Raw genomic sequence first — 23,158 nt, 5'->3', positions numbered from 1 at the left:
TTTCTTTCTTTCTTCTTTCTTTCTTTCTTTTCTGTGCTCTCCTTCAAAAATGAAACTGTGGTTGTGTGAAATGATTTAAACAAAGTGAAATCAGAGACCATGTTCTGATACCATTTCTGTTTTCCTTTAATAGTAATATATCTTATTTATTTTCATACATTTATGTGCATGAAGAAAGGAAAATAACACCTAAAAAAAATACTAAACACAGTTTGATCTTGGTTGCACAGCTTTACCTCCTCCTTTCCACAGGGGGAAAAAACATAAGATTGATTGCCATCAGGACTACCTTGTGAGACTAAAGAGAAATCCTGTTCTGTTTTGAGGAAATGACTGCATCTTTGTTGTTATCTTCCAGATTTACTTACGCTTCTTGGACTATGAGATGCAGAATTCAAACGAATGCAAAAGGAACTTTGTGGCTGTGTATGACGGCAGCAGCTCAGTGGGGGACCTGAAAGCCAAGTTCTGTAGCACTGTGGCCAATGACGTCATGCTCCGCACAGGTCTTGGGGTCATCCGCATGTGGGCCGATGAGGGCAGTCGGAACAGCCGGTTTCAGATGCTCTTCACATCCTTTCAAGAACGTAAGATTCTCTGCACTTTATTGTTTGTCCTTCACGTAGGTTCTAGGCTGCAAGGCCCATCAACTGCTAATGGTTTTTGTCCCGGCAGTGTGAGCACACTGGGGTGTGTCTCACAAGTCCTTAAAATCACTGAGATTCCCCTTCCTTCATTTTGATCCAGTGACAGGAGAGTTACACATGACATTTTGATTACCTGTTTTGGTGCAGGCATCATCGCCTTGCCTTAAGACAGTTCACTGTTCAACTGGGAAATGATGATTTGTCTTGTCTTTTGCTTAGCTCTTATGAAGTGAATGGGACTTCAAATAGACTCTGATGAAGTTTGACTTTCAATCTTAAAAACCTGCACAAAAATATTTGGTCAGGCTCTCTTTAGTAAGCTTCTCTTGCAGTCCCCTTTATTGCAAATAGGTCTGAGACAGTCGAGTTCCAATTAAAGTAGGCAAAGAGAGGGAATTGCTTGGGAAGAGAGTAAATAGAAAAAGTTTCAGAAAATATTTAAAATGGCACAATGGGTGATATCCAGAGTTATGTGCAAAGCACAGCAATTTTAGGAAATTATGTTCTAACAAATAATGAGTCATATTAATAGATATATTTGGAATGTTCTTTAGAAACCCTGAATAGCTCATGTTTAATAATGTCATACAAATGAAAAAAAAATAATCCTGAAAAATTCAGCTTTAAGAAATCAGCATCTTGTATTTTGAAACTGTATTTTTTAAATAGAAAAAACAAAATGTTTTTGAAATCCTCAAGATTTCTTGGTGATAGGCACAGCATGTGCTTTTTTTTTCCAGCTCACAAATATTAAATATACTGGACAATTATTTTATATAGTGAATAGTTTTGGCTTGAAATTCCTCTCTAATTACCCAGTTGGAGAATTCTAGGACGCCAGAAGTACCAAATGTCACTCAATCTTTCTACAACTTGATACCATCATGGAGTGCATTATCTCTCCCAGTGTTATTGCAGATTTAAACAGCATGTTGCTATCATGTCCTCATTTCAGCAGTTGATCAAAATGTTAAAGGTAGTACATCTTTATTTCAGCAAGGTATTGGGCCAAAAAAAAAAAAATTAGTCATTTTCTTGACTAGGGTAGGAAGAAATTCAAGCTACAAGATAGCAAATTTCATGTCCTCACTGCTGATCACTCCACAGTAGCCAATAGCTTTTGCCTTTGGTGAGAGGTGAAAGATACTTAATATTCTTCTCAGTCTTGGGTGATAATATGTTGAGAATTCCTGATTAAAATAATACACATATAGAAGGGCTAACCTGTATGTTATCAAGGTTTTACAAATACCACAAAAATCTTCAATTTTTGCCAAAACTGTACCATAAAATGTAATAAGGATAAAATGAAATTATATATTTATGTTTCAAATATCAACCAAAACAACAGTAGTGCAGAAGAACCCTGATGCCTAGAACTTTCTAAAGTTTTATTCCATTCAAACACAGTATGAGCTAATGCTTTTTATTTTTGTCAATTATTTAAAAAGAACCTTAGCAGTCTCGGCTTATATTAAAGAAAGTGAAATAACTCAAAGAAGATAGTCTCGTGGGAAAGCTGCACTGGTCAAACAGCAGATTACATAATCTGTTCTTTTTTGGGTTTTATGAACAAGGATGCGAGTAATCATTTGGAAGAGGTTAACCAGGATGTAAAAGCAGCTAGAAACATGAGACGAGCCCAAAGGAGAAGTGTTTGTCTTAGAGATTTTGTTGTTGTTCAAAATGTGATAATTGCCTTAGACTTATGTTGGTGATATGGATTAATGTCTGAAAGGTGAGATTTATTTGTTAAATTGTAGGGAAACGTCTGAGTGAAATTTAGGAAAGCATGTCTAGCTCATAGGAACTGAGATATTCCAAAACTGAGTTGATTCCCATAGAGGATATAGGCTGTGCATAAAGGGTGATCCCTCTGAAAACAGATCAGCACATGGCATGGATGGTGGAGGGGAATGTCTGTGTTTTGTAGGGAAAGGACTGATAAACCTCAAAGGTTCAATTAAATTCTAGCAGTGACTGAGTTATATAATTCTTTAAAATTCTGCTGATTCAAGAAATGGTGAATTATATCATACTGTGTAAATGCCATTAGAAATACTTCTATATGGGCTAAAAGATAGAGTTTTCATGCATGCACGTAAATGGTCTGCAGGTCTTCCATCATGTGGGTGGACTTTTCAATGTTGAATTCAGAAAAAAAACATGACATTCTTCCTCTGTATGAGGAAAGTACCCATTCTTTTATGTTCTTGTGCAGTGGATGGATTATCACTCTCATTTCAGTGAAGAGTATTAAAATAGCATTTTCTGTGATCATCTCATAAGTTTTACAATAAGCTTCAATTAGAATAAATTTATCCTCTGTGTCATGTTGCCATGTAGCTTTTTGATATTCTGCTTTTTTTTCTTTTTGGGGGGCTAACACTGGGTGGAATTCTGTATATGCCTAAAATCAAAGTCATTCTGTGATGAAGGGTTCACTATGGACTAAGTCTTTCTCGATTAAAATCAAAGTATTCCAGATAGGAGATGAAAATTTCAAAACAACAAGAAGTGAACTTCAATCAGTGCTGCCACTCAGAAAATGAGTGGTTTGGGTCATTTTAAGGACTCTAAATGAGGAAACAAAGGAATTCTATTTAGGGAGTTTCAAGTTCCCCAAATGGGATTGTTTTATTTGATGCTGGTGGCTAAGAGAGTATTTTGAGTTACATTTTTGTTTTTTTGATGATGACAGGTATAGAACTTATATAATATATATTATATGCATATATATAGTTTATATATAATATACTATCTTATAAATATTATATAATACATATAATATTCATATTTAAAGTATATCTCTATAATCTTACTCCATACACACCCACAGACACAGAGTAAAGATTAGAAGTATGAAATCAATGGCAGCTTTGTCTTACTCAAATAATAAGAAACCACCTTGATGTTTCTTGGTTTCTTGATATTTTTCTTGGTTGTTGACATTTATTGGGTAGTATCCCCAGCGCAGTGTTGAGAGGTGCCTATAGCATACTCAACAATATTCCAAAATCTGTCAAAAGGTCTCGTGTTGGGACCATATGATGTCTTTTTTTGATATAGTTGATACCCAATGTTACATTAGTTTCAGGTAATGAAACTTAGTGATTTGACAAGTTTATATATGATGCTATGTTCACCACAAGTGTAGCTACCATCTGCCCCATTACATCCCTGTTACAGTATCACTGACTGTAGTCCTTATGGTGTGCCTCTTGTTCCTGTGACTTATTCCTTAACTGGGAACTTGTACCTCCCACCCTCTTTGCCCATTTTGCCCAGCCTCCAACCCACCTCCCCATCAGTTCATTTGTTGTATTTATAGGTCTGATTCTTTAAAAAAATTTTTTTTAAAGATTTTATTTATTTATTCATGAAAGAGAGAGAGAGAGAGAAGAGAGAGGCAGAGACAAAGGCAGAGGGAAAGTAGGTTCCACGCAGGGAGCCTGATGTGGGACTCGATCCCAGGACTCCTGGATCAAGCCCTGGGCTGAAGGCAGGCGCTAAACCACTGAGCCACCCAGGGATCCCCTGATTCTGCTTTATGTTTTTTATATTTTTAGATATTACAGAAGAGTTTAGGGACCATCTATTCCAATCCCAAACATTGTGTGAATTGAAACAGAATAAGAAAAGATGCAGGAAGTTAACTGGATTTCCCTGCACACCCTCAACTCCATGCTTAGAGATTGAACACTACTGTGGCAAGGATTGAAGACCTGAGTTCATACTTTCTCTTGTTGATAGCTTTGTCACTTGTAAGGAATGGACAGAGCTTCTATTGTCTAAAGATGATGATGATAAAGATGGTGATAACAATAGGTAGCACTTACATGTCACTCATGTAGCTCAAATATGTCAGCAGTGGTTTATGTGCTTTAAAAACTGAATTTTGATCTTTCTGTCCTGTCTGCTGCATCTTATGTCTACATCTTATACAAACATGCTAAAATCATATAGTACACCACTTTCATATGACCTAGAAGATTAGACTCATGTAAAATTAAACAAGGGACTTCTGCTCTGGAACATACTACTCTGGACACTAATGGATGGAAATAGAAACATATTTTCAAATCATCATATTTTTACATTTATATTTTAATAAATTACAGAAAAGTGAAAGAATGTGTAGAGGGAGAAGGGAAAGAGAGACTCAAGCAGACTTCCCCGCTAAGCATGGTGCTGGATGTGGGGCTTGATCCTATGACCCTGAGATCATGACCTGAGCCCAAATTAACAGTTGGATACTTAGCTGACTGCACCACCCAGGTGCCCCTGCATCACTTTTTATAAGTCATTGATTTTACTCTAAAAATAATCACTCAATTTTTTAGAAATGTGATTATTGTTAGTATAATTTCAATATTGAGCATACTTATATATGAAAATTCATAACCAATCATGATGGAACTGCATAAATAGACATAATGGAAATGTTAGTGAAATGTGTTCAAATTGAGCTGCCTGCCAAACTTTTTCAGCTTTTTCTGTGTAACATAAATTTGCAATAACTAGAATGGATGAATAATGTAAGTAATACCTAGTTTTGACTTCTGAAATTCTGCTTTCAGCTACTCTTCTGCTTTCATTTAGAAGTTTTGCATAATAAAATCTCAGTCACTTAAGACTTGATTAATGAGTAGCATATTTCTGTTAAAAACAGACAAATACAGAGAGGTGAAAAACAAACTGTCCATTTTAAGATTGTAGCATGTTTATAATAATTTGCTAAAATGAGATAATTTACTTAATTTTTTATTTGTGGCAAAGACTGTGTCAGGTATAAACTATAGATTTGTTTACAATGAAGACATACATACAATTGCACCCAAATTCAAAGGAAAATGGAGTTGAAGGCAGAATTTTGAGATGAACCAAAAGATTCCCACCTCACATCCCTTTTCCCTTGAGGTAGGCAGAACCTGTGAATCCTTTGGGATAGTGGTTCCATGATTAAACTGCATTCTGGGGACACCTGGGTTGAGCGTCTGCCTTCGGCCCAGGGAGTGAGTGATCCCGGGGTCCTGAGATCAAGTCCCACATCAGGCTCCCTGCACAGAGCCTGCTTCTCCCTCTGCCTGTGTCTCTGCCTCTCTCTGTGTGTGTCTCTCATGAATAAATAAATAAAATCTTTAAAAAATTTAAAAAATTAAACTACATTCTGTGGCAAAAGTGATTTTGCAACATGCAGATGGCCCTTAATCAATTGGCTTTGCGTTCATCAAGAGGGAGATTTTCTTGGGTGGATGTGAGTAATCAGGTGAGCTCTCTGAAATAAGGGGAAGCATGGGCCAGAGGAACTGCTGCCCTGCAGGAAGAATGCAGACAGGTATGTTGTGTACTGCCTGCCTGTGAGAGGGGCAGCCTTGGGGAGCCCAGAGCATCTGGCTGACAGCTCGCAAGAAAATGGGAACTTCAGTCACACGACTGCAAAGAAGTAAATTATGCCACCAACCTGAGCAAGTTGGGAAGAGAACCCTGGCCAAGGTGCAGTCCACAGCCCCAGCCAACACCTTGTTTGCACCTTAGGAGACCCTGTCAGAGGACCCAGTGCTCGGACTTCTGGCTTTGTGTGCTTATAAAATGGGTGTTGTTTTAAGATGCTAAACTTGTGGTGGTTGTTCCACAGCAGTTAGAAAAGCACTGCGGATTTTGGTACTGAAAGGGAGCTGTTGCTGTAATGAATACCTGAAATGTGGACTGGAAGGGTCAGAATACTAGTGAGAAGATGTCACCAGAAGCCCAAAATTCTTGTGGTGGGAGCTATCTGATAGAACTGCCCAACTTCAAACATATGTCACCTTTCAAAGAAGGGAAGAAAGACTCCTAGAGCAGCACCAAGAATGTCAAGGTGAAGCCCACCCTGACAGAGGGTTTTTCCTCAAACTAGAAACATAGTCCAGAGAAATCCAACATTTACTCTGCTGGACTTCAAAACTATTGCTATTTACTCTCCATTCTCCCAACTGGAATCTCTATGGCCATTATGCTGCGCCTTTCCCACCATTGTGTTTTGGGGTATTGGGGCAGGTGGCTTGTCTCTTTGGTTCCCTGGGTCGACAGGTGGAGGGGAAATGGGCCCCAGGGCTGCAGTTCAAGGACTGCACCCAGGAGCCTCTTCTGCACCACATTTACATGGTTCAGATGTGAGCTTTGGGACCTTGAGCAGGTGCTGCATTGCAGTGACACTCGTGGGAGACTTCAGAAAGAGAGTTGCTATTTTGCATCCATGAAGGAAGTGAAGCATGGGAGTGGGGGTGTCAGCCAGCTGGTGGGCTGTGACAGGCAGAGTTTTGTGATGACCCCAGTATTATCTATCTCCTGATGTACAGGCCTTGCAAACACCCCTCCCCTGGAGTGCAGGAAGAATCTGAATATCACAGAATGTCACTCCATGATTGTTGTTACCTTTTGTGGCAAAGGGGATTTTTCATAATAGTTACCATCCCCAAATCAGTTGATTCTAAATTAACCAAAGGAAGACTATCCTAGTGGGTCTGACTATACACAGCAGATATTGGTAATAAGCTTTTTTGAAAGAAGGTGGAAAGGTCAGGGATGGGAGACGTCAGAGGCATTCTAAGCTGTAGCAAATATCCTGTGGCTGTAAGCACACTGCCCTATTGTAGGGAAGGCCATATGGCACAGCGTGTGGGTGGGTTTTGTGAGCTGAGAATGTCACCCGGTTGACAGCCAGGGGGTTGACAGCCCCATAATCCAAGAGACCGAGTTCTGCCAACAACCAGAATGAGCTCAAAGGGGACCCCATGCTCCAGATGAACCCCAGTCCAGTTGCCTCCTTGATGTTGGCCTTGTGAGACCCTAAGGAGAGAACCCCCCCGAACACAGACTTCTGACTTATAGAACTGTGAGATATAAGTGGGTGTTGTTTTAAGCCAGTAAGGTTGTAGTAAGTTGTTACTCAACAGTAGAAAACCAAAACACATTCTTTTTGTAATGAGGTGTGCTTTTGAATGCAATTGATTATCCAGATGTCTATCTACATAAGTTACTTGCATATAGTAACTAACATTATTTTTTATTAACTGTTTATTGCTGTTTCTAGATTCGGTAGTTGAGGAGCTGTGGGAAGATAGCATTGCAGGAAATATATAAAAAAAAAATAATCCCTCCAACATCAGCTTGACCCTAAAGGTTGAGTAACCACTCCAATGTCATACCTAGTCATCAGGGTTTTCGTTTTGATGATTTATTCATATGCCTTCATTTGTTCTTTTGTTCCTTCCACAAGCATGTGAGCAGCCAGGCGCTGAGGTGAGTGGATGGTTGCTCCTCTTACGGTGCTGCCACACTCACTCAAACTAAATTCCAGTATGTGACTCACTTCAGAAAATGTTCATTTATGTTTGGTACTTTGCTCCGCAGCTTCACCACTTTGTCCTTTATTTCAGCAAATTATCCACTGAGACACTGGATTCTTTTCTCATAGGAGATTTTTGCTCTTCCTCTAGCATTTGTTATTAGTAGGATTTTTGCTCTTCTGCCACAGTGATCAATTCTTATTTCACCATTCAGTTTTATTATCGTTTCTTGTTTGGAGCATATTTTGGCATGCCATCTGCCTCTTGTGTACATAATTTACATTCCATCCTCAACAGTGCATGTTCCCAGTTTTGCAGTATGCAAGTGCACTTGTCATAGGACATCAGTAAACTAAAGCTGGTGAATTCTAAGGGAGAGAAAGTATAGAGATATTTGATTATGAATGTAAGATGCACCAAGTTCACTCACACTCTGAGATTATACACCAGGAAATATTGATGACGATCAACTCACAGCAATAATATTTAATCTCTTCTCTAGAAAAAGCAAGGGAAAACACATTCACAAGTTTGGAGTAAATGGTGAGATGGAAAGGCATTGTATCTACATGTATTTCATGCAAGGAGAAAACATGCTGTTTGTTACAGGAAGCAGTGTTGCCAATTATAACACAGACAAAAATGTAAAGCGATGTTTTTATTGATAGAGATCTCCATGCCTCAGTTTTGAGTTGGTGTGCTTTAAAAAGTTTTAAGACTACTCCATAATATAGGAAATATTTACTTATATCTGTCCTACAGCTGCATAAATACCAGATGGCATAGATTGAAATTTCAGTAATATATGAAATAGGCTGGAAGACTGCTGTATATCTCCTATTTTGGCACGTCTTTCTCAAGCAGACATAAAACCCTGTACGGATAAGAGAACATATCACATATATAAATATCCAAAATTTAAGATATGTATTATTATAAAAACATAATTAAAATTTAAAAATGAAAAGCTTAATTGAATGATTGGCAACATAAACAGCAGGCAGTGGGGTAAATATTCTTAACCTGAAAGGAGTAAAGATGCTATAAGACGATTAGAGAAAGTTATATAAGCATACCAGATAAAAATGGGGCAAATAAAGTGAGAAATAAATCCATGAGAAGCAAATGGCCTGTTGGTACAGGAAACACACACGTTTCTGTATTAAAGAATAAAAGGATATAAATTCCAATAGGAAAAAGACCTCATTTTCATCTATCAAATTGTTTAAAAAAATAGCGATAATTACCCAGTTTTGAGATAGTGTAGTAAAATGAGAATATATGTATGCTGGTAGGAAAGGGGAAGTTTTCTGAGGGGTAACTTAGCAGTATGTGTCAGCATTCTAAAGCAGGTTTAAAAAATAAAAATGAAGTCTCTCCTACTGATCTAAAGAGTATACCTAGGAATGTGTATGTTAGTGATAAGTAAGATTAGTATCATTAAAAAAAATGAAACTTGCTTAAGTGGCTTGGTTAACTGGTTCTTGGAACATGCATATATTCTTTGCACCCTTAAAATGATGTATTAGACTGATACTAACATTGAGTATATGAAAAAATAAAATTTTAAAAGCAAGTAGCAAACAAAACATGTGCAAGTATACTTTTGTAAACATGTGCGATAAATATTTAATATAGAGTATTTATTATATATGTAATACATGTGTATTAATAGTGACATAATAGTAATGATTTTTAGGTGATAATTTTTTTTTTTGATTCTCAAGGTTTTATGATTTTTCTACAATGAGCAGTTTTTTTGGTAAACACTTTTTAAAGCAATAATATAACTTTGATAAGACTTTGATATGACTTTCTGAAGAGATTTATTAAATCTAAGAAAACGAGTATATACGTTTTTATGTGTATATATAATATATTGTATATTATATATAATTTTATATATTTTATAGGTATGTATGATATATAAATAAATACATTTTAAGTAGACTCCATACCCAGCATGGAGCCCAATGTGGGGCTTAAACTCACAACCCTGAGATCAAGACTTGCGATCAAGAGTCAGACACTTAACCAACTGAGCCACCCAGGTGCCCCATACATATGTTATTTTCTGTGTTGAGAAAATCAAGACCCATGTACAATGTCAGGAAATGATAACTGATCGAGTTTTTTGGGGGTGGTAATTATGCCAGTAGGTAAGGACAGGTCACTATCTAATGACCTGTTCTTTTAGACTACATAATTACCAAGGTCTCCACTAGAATTTCTGCACTTTTTACCTCCAAGACCTTCTTACTTGATGGCTTTTATATAGCATGACAGATGCTGATGATTGAACCTGCATTTTTGTAATGTCCTTGGAGAACTAGAGGTCACATCAGTCCTTCCTCTGCTGGGTGATATGATTAAATCATTGAATTTCTGCTATTATCTTAAATGATGTAAGTAGTTAGAAAATGTTGCTCTTGACCCATTTCACAAATCGTGACTCAGGAGTTGCAGGGTGTCCTGGTTGAAAACCATCACCCTCCTACATCAGAGATCTCATTCTTCACATTTCTTATTTCTGGCCTTTCCTGCCCCCGTTGTGGTATTGTGTGGTCATACCTACATCTACAGGGGCTGGTGGATCGTGTTCTGATTACCCTCAGAAATGAGCTACTTGATATAAATAGGCATTTTGGCTTCATTCCTAGTGCTGCTGTAACAGATTACCACAGATTTAGTGCTTAAAACAATATAAATCTATTATTCGAAATAGATTTCAGTGGGCTGAAACCATGGTGTCAACAAGGCCACTCTATTGGGAGGCCATAGTGGAGAGTGCATTCCCTCACCTGTCCCAGCTTCTAGAGCTGTTCCTGCCTTCGTGGGTTATATAGCTCCTCCTTCAAAGCCAGCAAGGTAACCTCTCATATCTTGTCACTTGCTTGTTATATCACATTCTGCCCCTTGGAGCTCCTCCCTCCCTCTGTAAAGATACTTGTGATTTCATCAGAAATCCAGAATAATCTCCACATTTTGAAGTTCTTACTCACATCTGCAAAATCTCCTTTGCATAAAAAGCAGCATTCACAAATTCTGGGGATTAAGATGTGGGCATCTTTGGGAGCCATTATTCAGTTTACCACAGTAGATCTGATGCTCTTATTTTGTGTTTATTTGATTTATTTTCATTGAAGTGACATACTCTTCATCTGAAATTATAAAAAAAAAAAAAAAAGGTATTTGACTTGAAGACCAAAGGTACACAGCACCAAGTGGTAATGGTCTATCTACACACATGTCCCATTCATGCCCTACTACTGAGTAAATAGTCTTCTGTATAATGAAAGTATTTAAAAATTAAATATTTTTATTACTATAGAAAAAATACAAAAAGGGGATGCATCAGAAACCTATAATTTTGGCAAGTATATACGTGTTTAGAATTCTAAAATTAATGTTAGACATTTTTCAAAACAGAATTACAAATCTGAAAAAACAAGTGTTTTGTTGTTAAAAAAAATTGAAATAGGATGAGAATGTATGTAAGAGTACCCATTTGGTACCAGTCAGTCCATTCTGCTCCTTTCTTACCTGTAACACCTTGACTTTAAGCCTCAATTTCTTTTCTAGAAAATGAAGGAGACATTATAGAACAACTGTGAGTTTTAAATATGTGTTCAGAGCAAATGGCTACTCTTGTGTTTGTTAATGGAATAACAACCTATGGAAATCTTCACAGTAGTTTCTTACTTGCAAATTTAATGAGAATTTTGAGCAAGGGATAATAATATAAAATTGTATAATCTAAAGAAAAAAATTGTATAATCTGCCAGGGACCCACACCCTCCCCTTCTTTTTAAGCATGTGGTTGAGTCCAATTGTAGCAGGAAAAAAACAACCATCAGAAATATTTTAATATTTTAATTTAATTATTAATGGACATTTATTGTTGACTGTCATTTAACTCCAATTATGTTTTTTTAAAAGTATGCATATAGATATACAGGTTGGTGGAATAATTAAAATTTAAAATCAATTTCCTTGAGTATTTTAGACCAAAATCTTTAAATAATGTTGGTTTCTATGTTTATTTGTTGAATTACTTAGAAAACTTCACAGAATTTCCATTGAACTTTTTAGATCAACGTGGTCTCTAGTTAAATTGTCAGTCTGCCAAGAATCCTGTGGACAAGAATAAAGACAGTAAATTCCTTGTAATTTTTGGTAGGATCCTCGGGGATAGCATATATTGGTCCCTTTGATGCTAGCTTTACAGCTGCTGTAGTTTGTGTCTACCACTGAAAACAGACTGTATATAGTTGTTGGATGGAAACAGGAAACTATTATTCTGAATTGTTAGCCTTTGAACTAAGAGAATCACAAACTTAAGGTTATGATGGTCCATGTTTTCTCCACTCTAATCTTTATTTACCTCAGTTCCCACTTTAGGGACTTGGCATGTTCAACAATGAAACCAATTATAGTAACTTTAACAGAACAGCAGGTCTAACCAACTGTTGCAGGCATGTGTACAGCAGTCATGAAAACAAAGCCTGAGACACACGTCCAAGTACTAATAATAATCAGAATACAGATTCCTCCAAAGAAATATAATATATTCCTTATGGTCATTATAGCTTTGTCTAACTGCAGGTAGTGAAGAAATCATCATGTAGCTGATCCAAAGCAGATATAATTATAGTATAAAAATGTATGCTCATTCTTGGAATCAAACAGAATGGATAAGTCATGATGGGGCTCATGTCCTATGTGAGGAAAGAAATGGCCTCTATCTATCGAATATAATTTCCTCATGAAGATGCTTTTCTTTTCTTAATGTAATGTCTTTTTGGAGCCATAGCAATGTACGATTCTAGCAGAAAGATTGGGGGAATCTAATAAATGTGAGTGGGATTAAATTGAAATTTGTGAATAGATTTTCTTGTATTTAAAAAAAAAAGAGATTAAAATGTATCTTAATAATACTGGATATTTTGACAGATAACTAAGTCACATTGGAACATAGAGTTTTAAAGGCCGATATTGATCTTTCAAAAAATATATGAAGATGATAAAGGAGATGAAGAGAAGAGACATAAATCTACTTCTGCCCTGAAATCTGGTCAACATTTTTCAAATAAAATGTCATTTTCTCTAATTGCATAGCCTTAGGGCCTTTTTAAGTTTAAACTATGGTTGCAGGGGAAATTTTTCCATTTATTTTAGGGAAAAACAAAACGTTTGTTTTGGAGACAATTCTGAGGCCAAATATATTTATTTTTTTTCATTTTATGTGTTTGTAATTAGAATGCCATGACTTAAAATTATACTTAGCAGCAAGCTATAGACTTTTGAATGCAGTTTTTGAAGTTTTTGAATTCTTACTCAGATACTTAAGTCAAATTGATACCGCTGATGTTTTATTTTCTTCCCTTAAGTTCATTAAGAAAAGTTTAGCTCTTTGTTAGAAATTAAATCATTTTCAGAATTTAATGGAAATTTGGCACTTCACATCCATCTTGCTGTTGAAAATTTTTTTGTTCTGATACCTGTCAGTCAACAAGTATTTATTTAGCATCTCCAAAATGGCATGTGTTATTCAAAGTGCAAGTGAGAAAGCAGTGCACAAGATAACTCCCTTGCTTTGCATTTTTATAAGAGGAGGGAAAAGATGTACAGAGAAGTTAATTAAAGAAGATAAACTCAAGTCCTAATAAGTATTATGGAAAAACAACAACATAGGTAACATGGTGAAGAAGAGTGTGGATCTCAGTGTCCCGTGGTTATGGTGGGTGACACTGGAGTTCAAGAGGCAGCTGGGTCAAGATTTTGAATGAGCAGAAGGGGTATTGAGGAGTTTGGATTTAATCTAACTTTTAAAGTAAAGTTTTGGAGTTGAAACTGGGGTGAACCATAGTCTGATTTATACTTTTATTTCTTATTCTTATTTTTAAAAAGATTTTATTTATTTATTCATGAGAGACACACAGAGAGAGGCAGAGATATAGGTAGAGGGAGAAGCAGGCTCCCTCTGGGGAGCCTAATGTGGGACATGATCCCAGGACCCCGGGATCACGACCTGAGCCAGAGGCAAATGTTCAACTACTGAGCCACCCAGGTGCTCCTGATTTACACTGTTAATGAAAGTCTCCTCTGGCTGCTGTGTCCATGGATCTGCTATAGAAGAACAGTTGGTGGCAGATGGCCATGAGCCACTTGTACCAGTGGAGACCACAATAAGAAGTTAGTAGATAGATAGATAGATAGATAGATAGATAGATAGATAGATAGATCTGACACAACTAAAGGCCATTTGGATGTGAGTGTTATGGGAGAAAGGCCTCAAGAATGACCCCAACCCTTCAGCCTTAATAGCTGAGGGTATGGGTCCTGCTCCTTATTAATGTCAGGAAGGTGTGTGAGGGGAAGAATGGGATTTGGAAGGGGTAAAAGGGATTAAGATGACAGCTGTTTTCTGTAAGCCCATCCAGCCATGTTCCATTTGATGTGATACTTAGAATCCCTAGTGGAGATGTTTTGCAGGAATTTGATGGAAGGGTATAAATCTGGACCTCAGATGGAATTCAGAGCTATAAGGGTGAGCCCAGGAGAAAATAGAGTGTCAGAGGCTTTGAATCTGCTGGGATCCCCTAGGGGAAGGCTGTGGAGAGAGAAGAGAAAAGACCTCTGATAATGGCCAGGAGACTTGACTACAGGGTTCTGAGAAGCAGAGGGAAAGTCCTCTCTGTCATCTAAATCAATTAAAATCTTTATTGAATAAAAGTAATTGTGTTTCCAAGTATGCTAGATCTTGCTATTTAGTATTAATTCATTGCTTAAATATATAATGCAGATATGTATCACATTTACATATTTATAATAAATTTAAGCTTTATTTCCATCTCTCAGGCAAAGAAGATGATAGGCTCTAGAGCATTTTGAGTATCAGAAAGTTTTAATAAATTAATGTCTTCAGGGCTGATAAAAGTTGAATTCAAAAGCAGAAGCAAGTGTCCCCCAAGCTACATCCTCATCCTCCCACAGCTCCACACATTTCTGTGACCATTTACATCCCAACTTCAGATTGGAGGACTAAGGAGGAATAATGATGAGCAGAAATAGAAGACCCCATGGCTTGGGTATGAGTGTGTGTGAGTGTGTGTGCATGTGTGTGTCGACACCACAGAGGCCAGCGCAAAGTGGGCGGACTTTTGACAAACATCACATCAAAGAAGTTAGAAGAATCTGAAGCAGGCACGAAGTAGGAGGATGTGCTTGGAGAGAATGAGATTTGGATTTAAAGATGTGGAGGGAGTATCTGAGCTGTTATTTAGATGATATAATCATTAAAAGGAAAATAGGATCAAGAGTCACTTCTGTTTCCAAATTTTCTTGGTGAAGTACCATGTTCTTTGAATTTGAAATAACCTACTACTGATAACTTTATTTACCATAAAGTACAAATATTTGAAATATCAATGTTTCCAGATAAATCTGCCAGTTTTAAATTTCTGTTTTGTTTTAATATTTCCTGAGAGTAGCATTCAGTGAATTCCTCTATTTAAAAAGAATGAAGTTGGGGATCCCTGGGTGGCACAGCGGTTTAGCGCCTGCCTTTGGCCCAGGGCGCAATCCTGGCGACCCGGGATCGAATCCCATGTCGGGCTCCCGATGCATGGAGCCTGCTTCTCCCTCTGCCTCTGTCTCTGCCTCTCTCTCTCTCTCTCTCTCTCTCTCTCTCTCTCTCTGTGACTATCAGAAATAAAATAATAATAAAAAAAAGAATGAAGTTGGATGAAAACACTAATTTGAAAAGATATGTGCAACCTTACATTTACTGAAGCATGATTCACAATAGCCAAATTATGGAATCAGCCCAAGTGTCCATTGGTGGATGAATGGATAAAGAAGATGTGGCAGTTATACGATGGATTATTACTCAGTCATTAAAAGAATGAGATCTTACCATTTGTAACCACATGAATGGATCTAGAGAGTATTATGCTAAGGGAAGTAAGTTAGAGAAAGACAAATACTGTATGATTTCACTCATTTGTGGAATTTAAGAAACAAAACAAACAAATAAAGAAAAAAGACAACCCCCCCCCCAAAAAAAAAAAACCAGCTCTTAACTACAAAGAACAAATGGATGGTTTCTAGAGGGAAAGTGGGCCGGGGGATGGGTGAAAAAGGTGATGGGGATGAGGAGTACAGTTATCAGGATGAGCACTTAGTAATGTTATAGAATTGCTGAATCACTCTATTGTACACTTGAAGCTAATATAATACAGTATGTTAACTGTACTCAAATTTAAAAACAACAGAAAAAGAAATAAAATAAAAAATTTTAAAAGCCGTTGGGGAGAAATAACCCTAATATAGAAGGAGCATTAGTGGTTTTAGCATTAAAGAAAAGTTACTACAAATTTAAAAATTTTAATTACAAGAGCAGAACGATGAACATGTGGCACAATGCTGAAAAATGATGAAACATTCATGATTAGACCTTTAATGTTACAGCAAATACGGTTTATGATTCTTTTTAAAATTTCAAATAAAACTTTATGTTGAGAGTTATGACTGCAGTTCTTTCTCTTGTCCTCCCTTACCTAATGCCCCAAATTACTTTGGTTGTCTTCTCCTGAAGTTTTTATTTCTTAAAAATCAGCAACATATAGGTCTATGTGTTGTCTCAGATGCCATGTAGGATTTAAACATCCCAACAGAGTGAAATGCTATTTCAGGAAATACGGTGCACTCTTGCCACCTAGTGGTGAGCGTGCAAAAAGTGAAGATTTCAAAGCAATCCCAAAGAACGTGAATTCAGTGAAAGACTAAGTTCACTTGTTATCTTCAAATATAGTAAGGTATGAGTGCTATGTGAAAACTATTATTTTACTGGCTAAAATATGAAAGAGAAAACAAACTTTAAAAAATACTATTTGTTTTTTTTTTCATGAAAAGTTAGAAGATGTTTCCCAATTACAAAATATGTGTGTTGTGTATATATGTATATATGATATGTTATATATATTATATATGTGTGTGTATATATAATATTTAACATATGTTATATATATTATGTATATATACATCTAACTGTGTGTTATACCCCAGTATGTATATACATATTTTTATGTGTATATGTTCATATGGAACGTTTCTCAATAAAAGCTAAATATAACTTGTGGATATCCCAGAAATAGCCATTGCCCACATTTTGGCTTAGTATTTCCAGTAAAATCTTCCATATGTATATTTGCGTGTGAGGCTTTATAATTTAAAATACTCTGTATCCTCATTTGTCATCCAATTTTATACCTTAGTAATTCCCCATGCTGTTTTCTATTCCCTTCAGAAATAAGACTTCTCTCCCTATAAGTTTTGAACACTGGGGCAAGACTTCTCAAGGGTTTGCTTTTGCTTCTGTTCCTGTTTGTCTATCAAGTGGTAAACTGATACAGTCGGAACATCTGGATTGAACAAAGCTAAACAGATTTCGTGGTGCCAGACTTCTGTGAACAAGGAAGGGTTCACCAAAAGCTGATGTATGGAAGTGCACAATGCTTCTCAGTCTTACTAATTCACAATACATTCCTTCCTCACTAGAGCAAAATGTTGCATTAAATTTTATGTTTCCGAAGAATTTATCATGGAATATTTGGATAAATGTTCACTTAAGATATTTAAAATTGAAATTTTAAAATTGGATTTTAAGTTCTCATCAACACTGCCAAAATTGATACAGATACTAGATCTGTGTGTTGTGTTTCTCTGTTCTGAAAATTTTATTACTACAGTTGGAGGACAATGTTATCCTTTTCATCCAAGCCTTAGTTTATAGGATCACCAAGCACTTCAGAAAAAACACTCCTGGATTTCATATTGGAGCCAAAACATCAAGATCTATTCTACGCACTTGCCTATCTTGGCTTTCCAAGATGGAACCTAAATATCTCCCATTTCAATTCAGGGTTAGAAAATGCACATTATCTTGATGGTCTTGTTATCTTATGAATCAAGGAATATCATAGCTATCTTATACACCTAAAACTTCCTCCTGTAAAGTGATTCAAGCACTTATTAAAATCAATCCGCATTTTGTGTTGTATTTAACACGCATAATATCTATTTTGTTTCTTTTTTAGAATTGAACTTCAGTAGTATTTTACACAAGGCATGGGTATAGCAAATAAATTTCTCCCCAAGATATTAAAATAACTTAGGAAGTTTCAGTTTCAGTAAAGTCCTGAATGTATCCTAGGTGTATTTATTGTAGTTGCCTATAAAGAAGGGAGAGTAGTTGCAGACTTATTTTTTTTTCTTTTTATACATAAATATGGAATCAAAGAACTCAGAGATTCAAGTCTCTGGTATATTAGTGACTTTGTTTTCGCATTTAAATATATTGCTAAATTCATATAATTACTTTCAAGGTGGAAGAGGGATAAACACCTGAATTTCTGCAAGTTGCAAAGTTAATTATTTGTATTATCTATCATGGTGCTACTTTGTGTAATATTAAATTTTTTTTTTTAGAAATAATTTAAAACCACTTTTTGACTCCTAGAAGGGAGTTGTCTGCTTAGCACTTGTGATTGGATTTTTATGAGATGAATGATGGGTGTTGTAGGAAATAACAGCTTGGAGAAAGATATGCGAGAGACGCTACTTAGATAAATATTCCCCAGACATTTTTGAGAAAAAGATGTCTCATGATACATAATTTTATTTTACAATTTCTTACAAGTGGCTATAGACCTGGCTGTGGTGGAGCGCCCTGGTGTGGCGTAATGGTCAGCATCCGTCTGCTCCGACTGGTTGGTTCCCATGAACTGATAGATATTTAAAATATTACCCTGAGATATAACAGCTTATATATCTATGTGCTGAAACCCACTTAATTGCATTATTTCTCTTACAAGGTTGTACTAGCTAAAGAACATCAGTGCTTTGTTGTTACACAAGACAGTAGACACCTATGTGTATGACTCATCATTTTAGACACCGTTTATTGCATGCTATAATGTATGAATTTCAGGTCTGCATTCTCATTTAGTGCTGATGAGAGATCTGTGAATGACTTTCCTCACTTTACAAATCAGGGAATTTAATATTAAGTCACATCACTTTTGTATCCTCTATCTGCTTAATGTTGTACATTTCATTTATTGATTTAATTTTTTGTAATTATTATCATAATTCAAAACCAGCTAATGTGCATCTATCCTATACCATTGGACAATATCGGTTACAATTTTTAAAGACTGATGACATTTAATTCCCACAACCGTATGTGGTAGTCAAGATGAGCCCCCCCCCCCTTACACACGTGTAATGGAAGCTGGGGCATTTTAAGGAATGTTGGCTCAAGTTCACACAATCTGGACATCATGGATCCAGGTTTCAGTCCCAGACATTTTGAATCCATGGCCCCTGAGCAGTGCTTGCCTTCTGGAACAGTTTGTGGTTACAGCTGTAATGCTTGCATCCACAGGCTGGCACTCTCCTAAGCTGTTGGAATTATGAAATCACTTAGGTAAGTATGGTCCTTATCCCCATTTTATAGATGTGATAACTGAGTAAGTGTTCATGGAAGGAGCTGTCTCTCCTTAGGGATTATCAATTCTTGCAGTCGAGATGCAGCTCTGCCCCCAGGAGTGTTGTCAGGACTCTGCCGTCCTGGGATGAAGTGTCTGGAGAAACACACATGAAGCTTCATTCTAATATGCAGTCTTTCACATAACCCAAAAATATAATGCTTTGCCCGAAAGGGTATGTATTGGTGGAGGAGGGAGGTGGGAACGGTGAAGTAAGACCCATTATGTGATGGATGTTAGAATATCCATTTTCCTTGTTACCCGAATGATTTAAATCAAGAGCAATGCAGTGTTTGTACACATGACCTTCTTTGGCTGAGTAGATTATTTTACTACATTCAGTTTCTGTCTTTTTCTTAAAAAGAAATACTTAACATTGTCAGCTCTCCCACCAAAGCAAGATTGCAATAGCTGCACTCCGGATATTTCAGTACACTTTATAATCGTTCAGCAATGGGCCGTCTGGGTGGCTCAGTCAGTTAAGCATCTGACTCTTGATTTTGGCTCAGGTCATGATCTCAGGGTTGTGAGATTGAGCCCCACATCGGGCTCCTTGCTCAGTGGGGAGTCTGCTTGAGATTCCTTTGATTGTCTCTTTCATTCTCTTTTTCTCTCAAAAAAAAATGAGTTCAGAGGCAAAAAGCCATGAAAATAGTTTCTTCTATATAGTTAGCTTTTTAAAAACCAATATGAAGCTTTTTTTTTTTTGCTATTTTGATAATAACAGAAAACCTCCTGGAAATAAGTAGACTTTTGATATTGGGAACTATGAGTATGAAGTACTCTGAACTGTGAGTAGAGCTTCCCTGGCCACCATGTTATTATGAGTAAATCTTACCCTTGAATTCCATCCACGTAATTTTAGGAAATGAAGAAGCTGGTTTTTAAGAGGCAAGAGCTTTTAACAATGTATATTGAATTTCTAAGTAGAACAAGTCCTCCACAAACTGGTAGAACGTGTCCTTCTCTGCCATTGTAAGATTGCTGTGGAAATGATGCTGAGGTATAGTTTCTGAGAATATCACAAATTGGATTATACCTGAAGACCATGGCACTGAAGGTTAGATCTCCATTAATAAACACACCTGTTAGAGTCTCCTGCTTTCTGGGATATTCAGGTATGCATGCACCCTGGCCAGAGTTCATCTGTTCTTTTTTTTTCTTTTTTTAAGATTTTATTTGAGATTGAGTGAGTGAGTGAGCAGGAGGAGGAGCAGAGGGAGAGGGAAAAGCAGACTCCACGCTGAGCTCAACACAGGGCTCAATCCCATGATCCTGAGATCGTGACCTGAGCCCACATCAAGAGTCAGATGCTTAACTGACTGACCCATCTAGGCACCCCCAGAGTTAACATTTTGCTCAGGAACATTAATCAATTAAAAATATCTGTCGAATATTCACCATAAGCCTAGAAATGTTAAACCATGTAAGAGATGAAAAATGAACATTTTTAGGAGGCATGCCCTTTTCCTCGAGGAACACATGGGGAAAGATGATAAGCATATGCTAAGTGTTAAGCTCTTTTTAAAATTATGAGTGTAATAGGATTTAAGAAAAAGATAATTTTCCTGGTAGTTTGGAATAATATTTCAACACTGTACAGATAATGCCATGCTGATACGATTTGGATAGTAGAGTGAAGAATGGATATTGCAGGAAGAGAGAGGGGAAAAAGTGTTTGCCCTGAGCCACAGATCTCAGGAATGTGCTGAGGGTCATGGGGAATAATGTCGGTATGTAGAGTGGGTCCAAACATCCTTGAAGCACAGTAAGAATGTAGCTTGCTCTGGGAGGTAGGAGGGTGCCATTTCATCTTTTCAGCAGGAGACAGAAATAAGAATCTTTAATGAACCATTTGCCTGTCTGCATTGATATGAGAGAAATACTCAGACATACAATAGCAAGAACATTCAAAACCCAATATAAATTGTTAGATATTTGTTTCTGAGCCATTGCAAGATTTGCTTGTTCATTTTTGTTTGTTGTTTGCATAGCAATTCTGTAAATTCTGGCAAAAGTAAGAAGAAAAAGATAGTACTTGAAATAATAATAATTTTAAAAAGTGAGATGATTCCAGTTACCTGGCACATTTGCCTCCTCATCTGATGTGAAGAAGCGTGTCAGGAATGTGATTTGTTGACAGTCCTGGATTACCTGTTCTGTTACCAGTCAAACCACCAATATGTAATGATCGCTGACACTGACACACTGATTTGTAGTTTAGGAAACATGTTCACAACTACAAAGCAGCAGAACTAGAAATAAAATCCCATTTGGAGAATTGAGAATTCAAGTTCCAGTGCTCTTACCAATATTCTATTGTATTCCATTCCATTACAGAATGCAATGTCATTTTTATTTATATACTTAAAATTGTTAAAACTAACCATCCTACTTAATAGTAATTGTAGCAATTTTTCCAACTCATTCTGGAAAGGCAATAAATAATGCTCTCTTAAAGGTATATTTTACTTGATGGATAACTGTATTTTCAGAACCACCAATTTATTAGTGCATATGTACTTTTTACAGTTTTTTTCTTTTTTCTTTACTAAGACATTTTGCAGCCACTCCATTTGTAGAGAACTTCTTGTTCTGTGTACACATTTTGACAACATTCATTATCTGCTTAACAGACCGTATCAGTTCTGCAAAAGCCATTATGGTTGACTACAGAAATTTAAATTTAGTTCCTTACTAAAGAGCAGATTTTTGCAATCATGTATCAGATCATTAAATTTTACATTATAAAAGGCTTATATGATGCTTAACAAGTCACAAGCCCAGGTTAAGCATGATACTTTCTTTTCAAAATGACTACTGAGTATTTTCTACTCTATGTTTGTTCTCAAAGTGACTACCACATCTTAAAGATTTTAATCTTTAGTCAGGGACCTAAAGTCAAACAAAGCCATGGGAAGAAGAAATAGTTTTCCTGTGAAGGGGGTGGCAGGGAAGGTTATGGAGAGTCGGAATCATTTTTGCTTGGGCTACTGTATCTTTGGCATATTTTTGATTTTCAAGACTTAAGTGTTTTGGTTTTTTTTTTTGTTATTGTTGTTAGGATTTCTCTAGGAGTGTTAAAATATACTAAGTTGCTTTGTGCTAATTATTTGCCTGACACTTTGGTTAATATACCAAATACATTTAAAGAAGGTAACTTTCTAAAATACTCGTGATATATAGTCTTGAAAGTGAAAAAGTCATTACAACTTGACGGGCATTTAGATAGTACTGATCATTAATTTTCACTGATCGATTAACCAAATTATGTGTTTTGTATCTAATATGTAAAACAGAATGAATGATCTGGAAATCATGGACCACTGTACCTAAAGTTACTAGAATGTGTGAAATACATGCAAAGTAGGCTAATTTCATCCCCATATATATGTGTGTAATGTTGATGATAATATATACTTCCCTTATGTTGTTCAGGATTTTCCCTTGTCCTGAATTTCCATGACATTCTTTGTTCTGTTCCTATGCTTCAATAATGTTGTAAGGATTTGTTTAATATATATTTTTCATTAGTATTTTGTAAGCCTGTGCTCTACAAAATTATTTCAGTGCTAATTAAGACTTTTTAAAAAAGTTTTTAAAAAATTATTTATTCACTGATGACACA

At 36.4% G+C, this 23,158-nt stretch overlaps 1 protein-coding gene across 5 annotated transcripts in view; it reads left to right on the top strand.

Moving 5' to 3' along the window:
• LOC129495397 (neuropilin and tolloid-like protein 1) overlaps positions 1-23,158 on the top strand; it is a 124,546-nt gene that overhangs the window by 80,081 nt on the left and 21,307 nt on the right. For all 5 annotated transcript variants that reach the window (XM_055302855.1, XM_055302856.1, XM_055302854.1 and 2 more), the window contains exon 7: positions 359-587. In XM_055302855.1, coding sequence (XP_055158830.1) covers positions 359-587 — 229 coding nt within the window. The remainder of the gene's footprint in view (positions 1-358; positions 588-23,158) is intronic.

Source organism: Nyctereutes procyonoides, unplaced genomic scaffold (assembly GCF_905146905.1).
Source record: "Nyctereutes procyonoides isolate TBG_1078 unplaced genomic scaffold, NYPRO_anot_genome, whole genome shotgun sequence".
Classification (NCBI taxonomy): Eukaryota; Metazoa; Chordata; class Mammalia; order Carnivora; family Canidae; genus Nyctereutes; species Nyctereutes procyonoides.
This window is presented reverse-complemented; position numbering and strand designations above follow the sequence as displayed.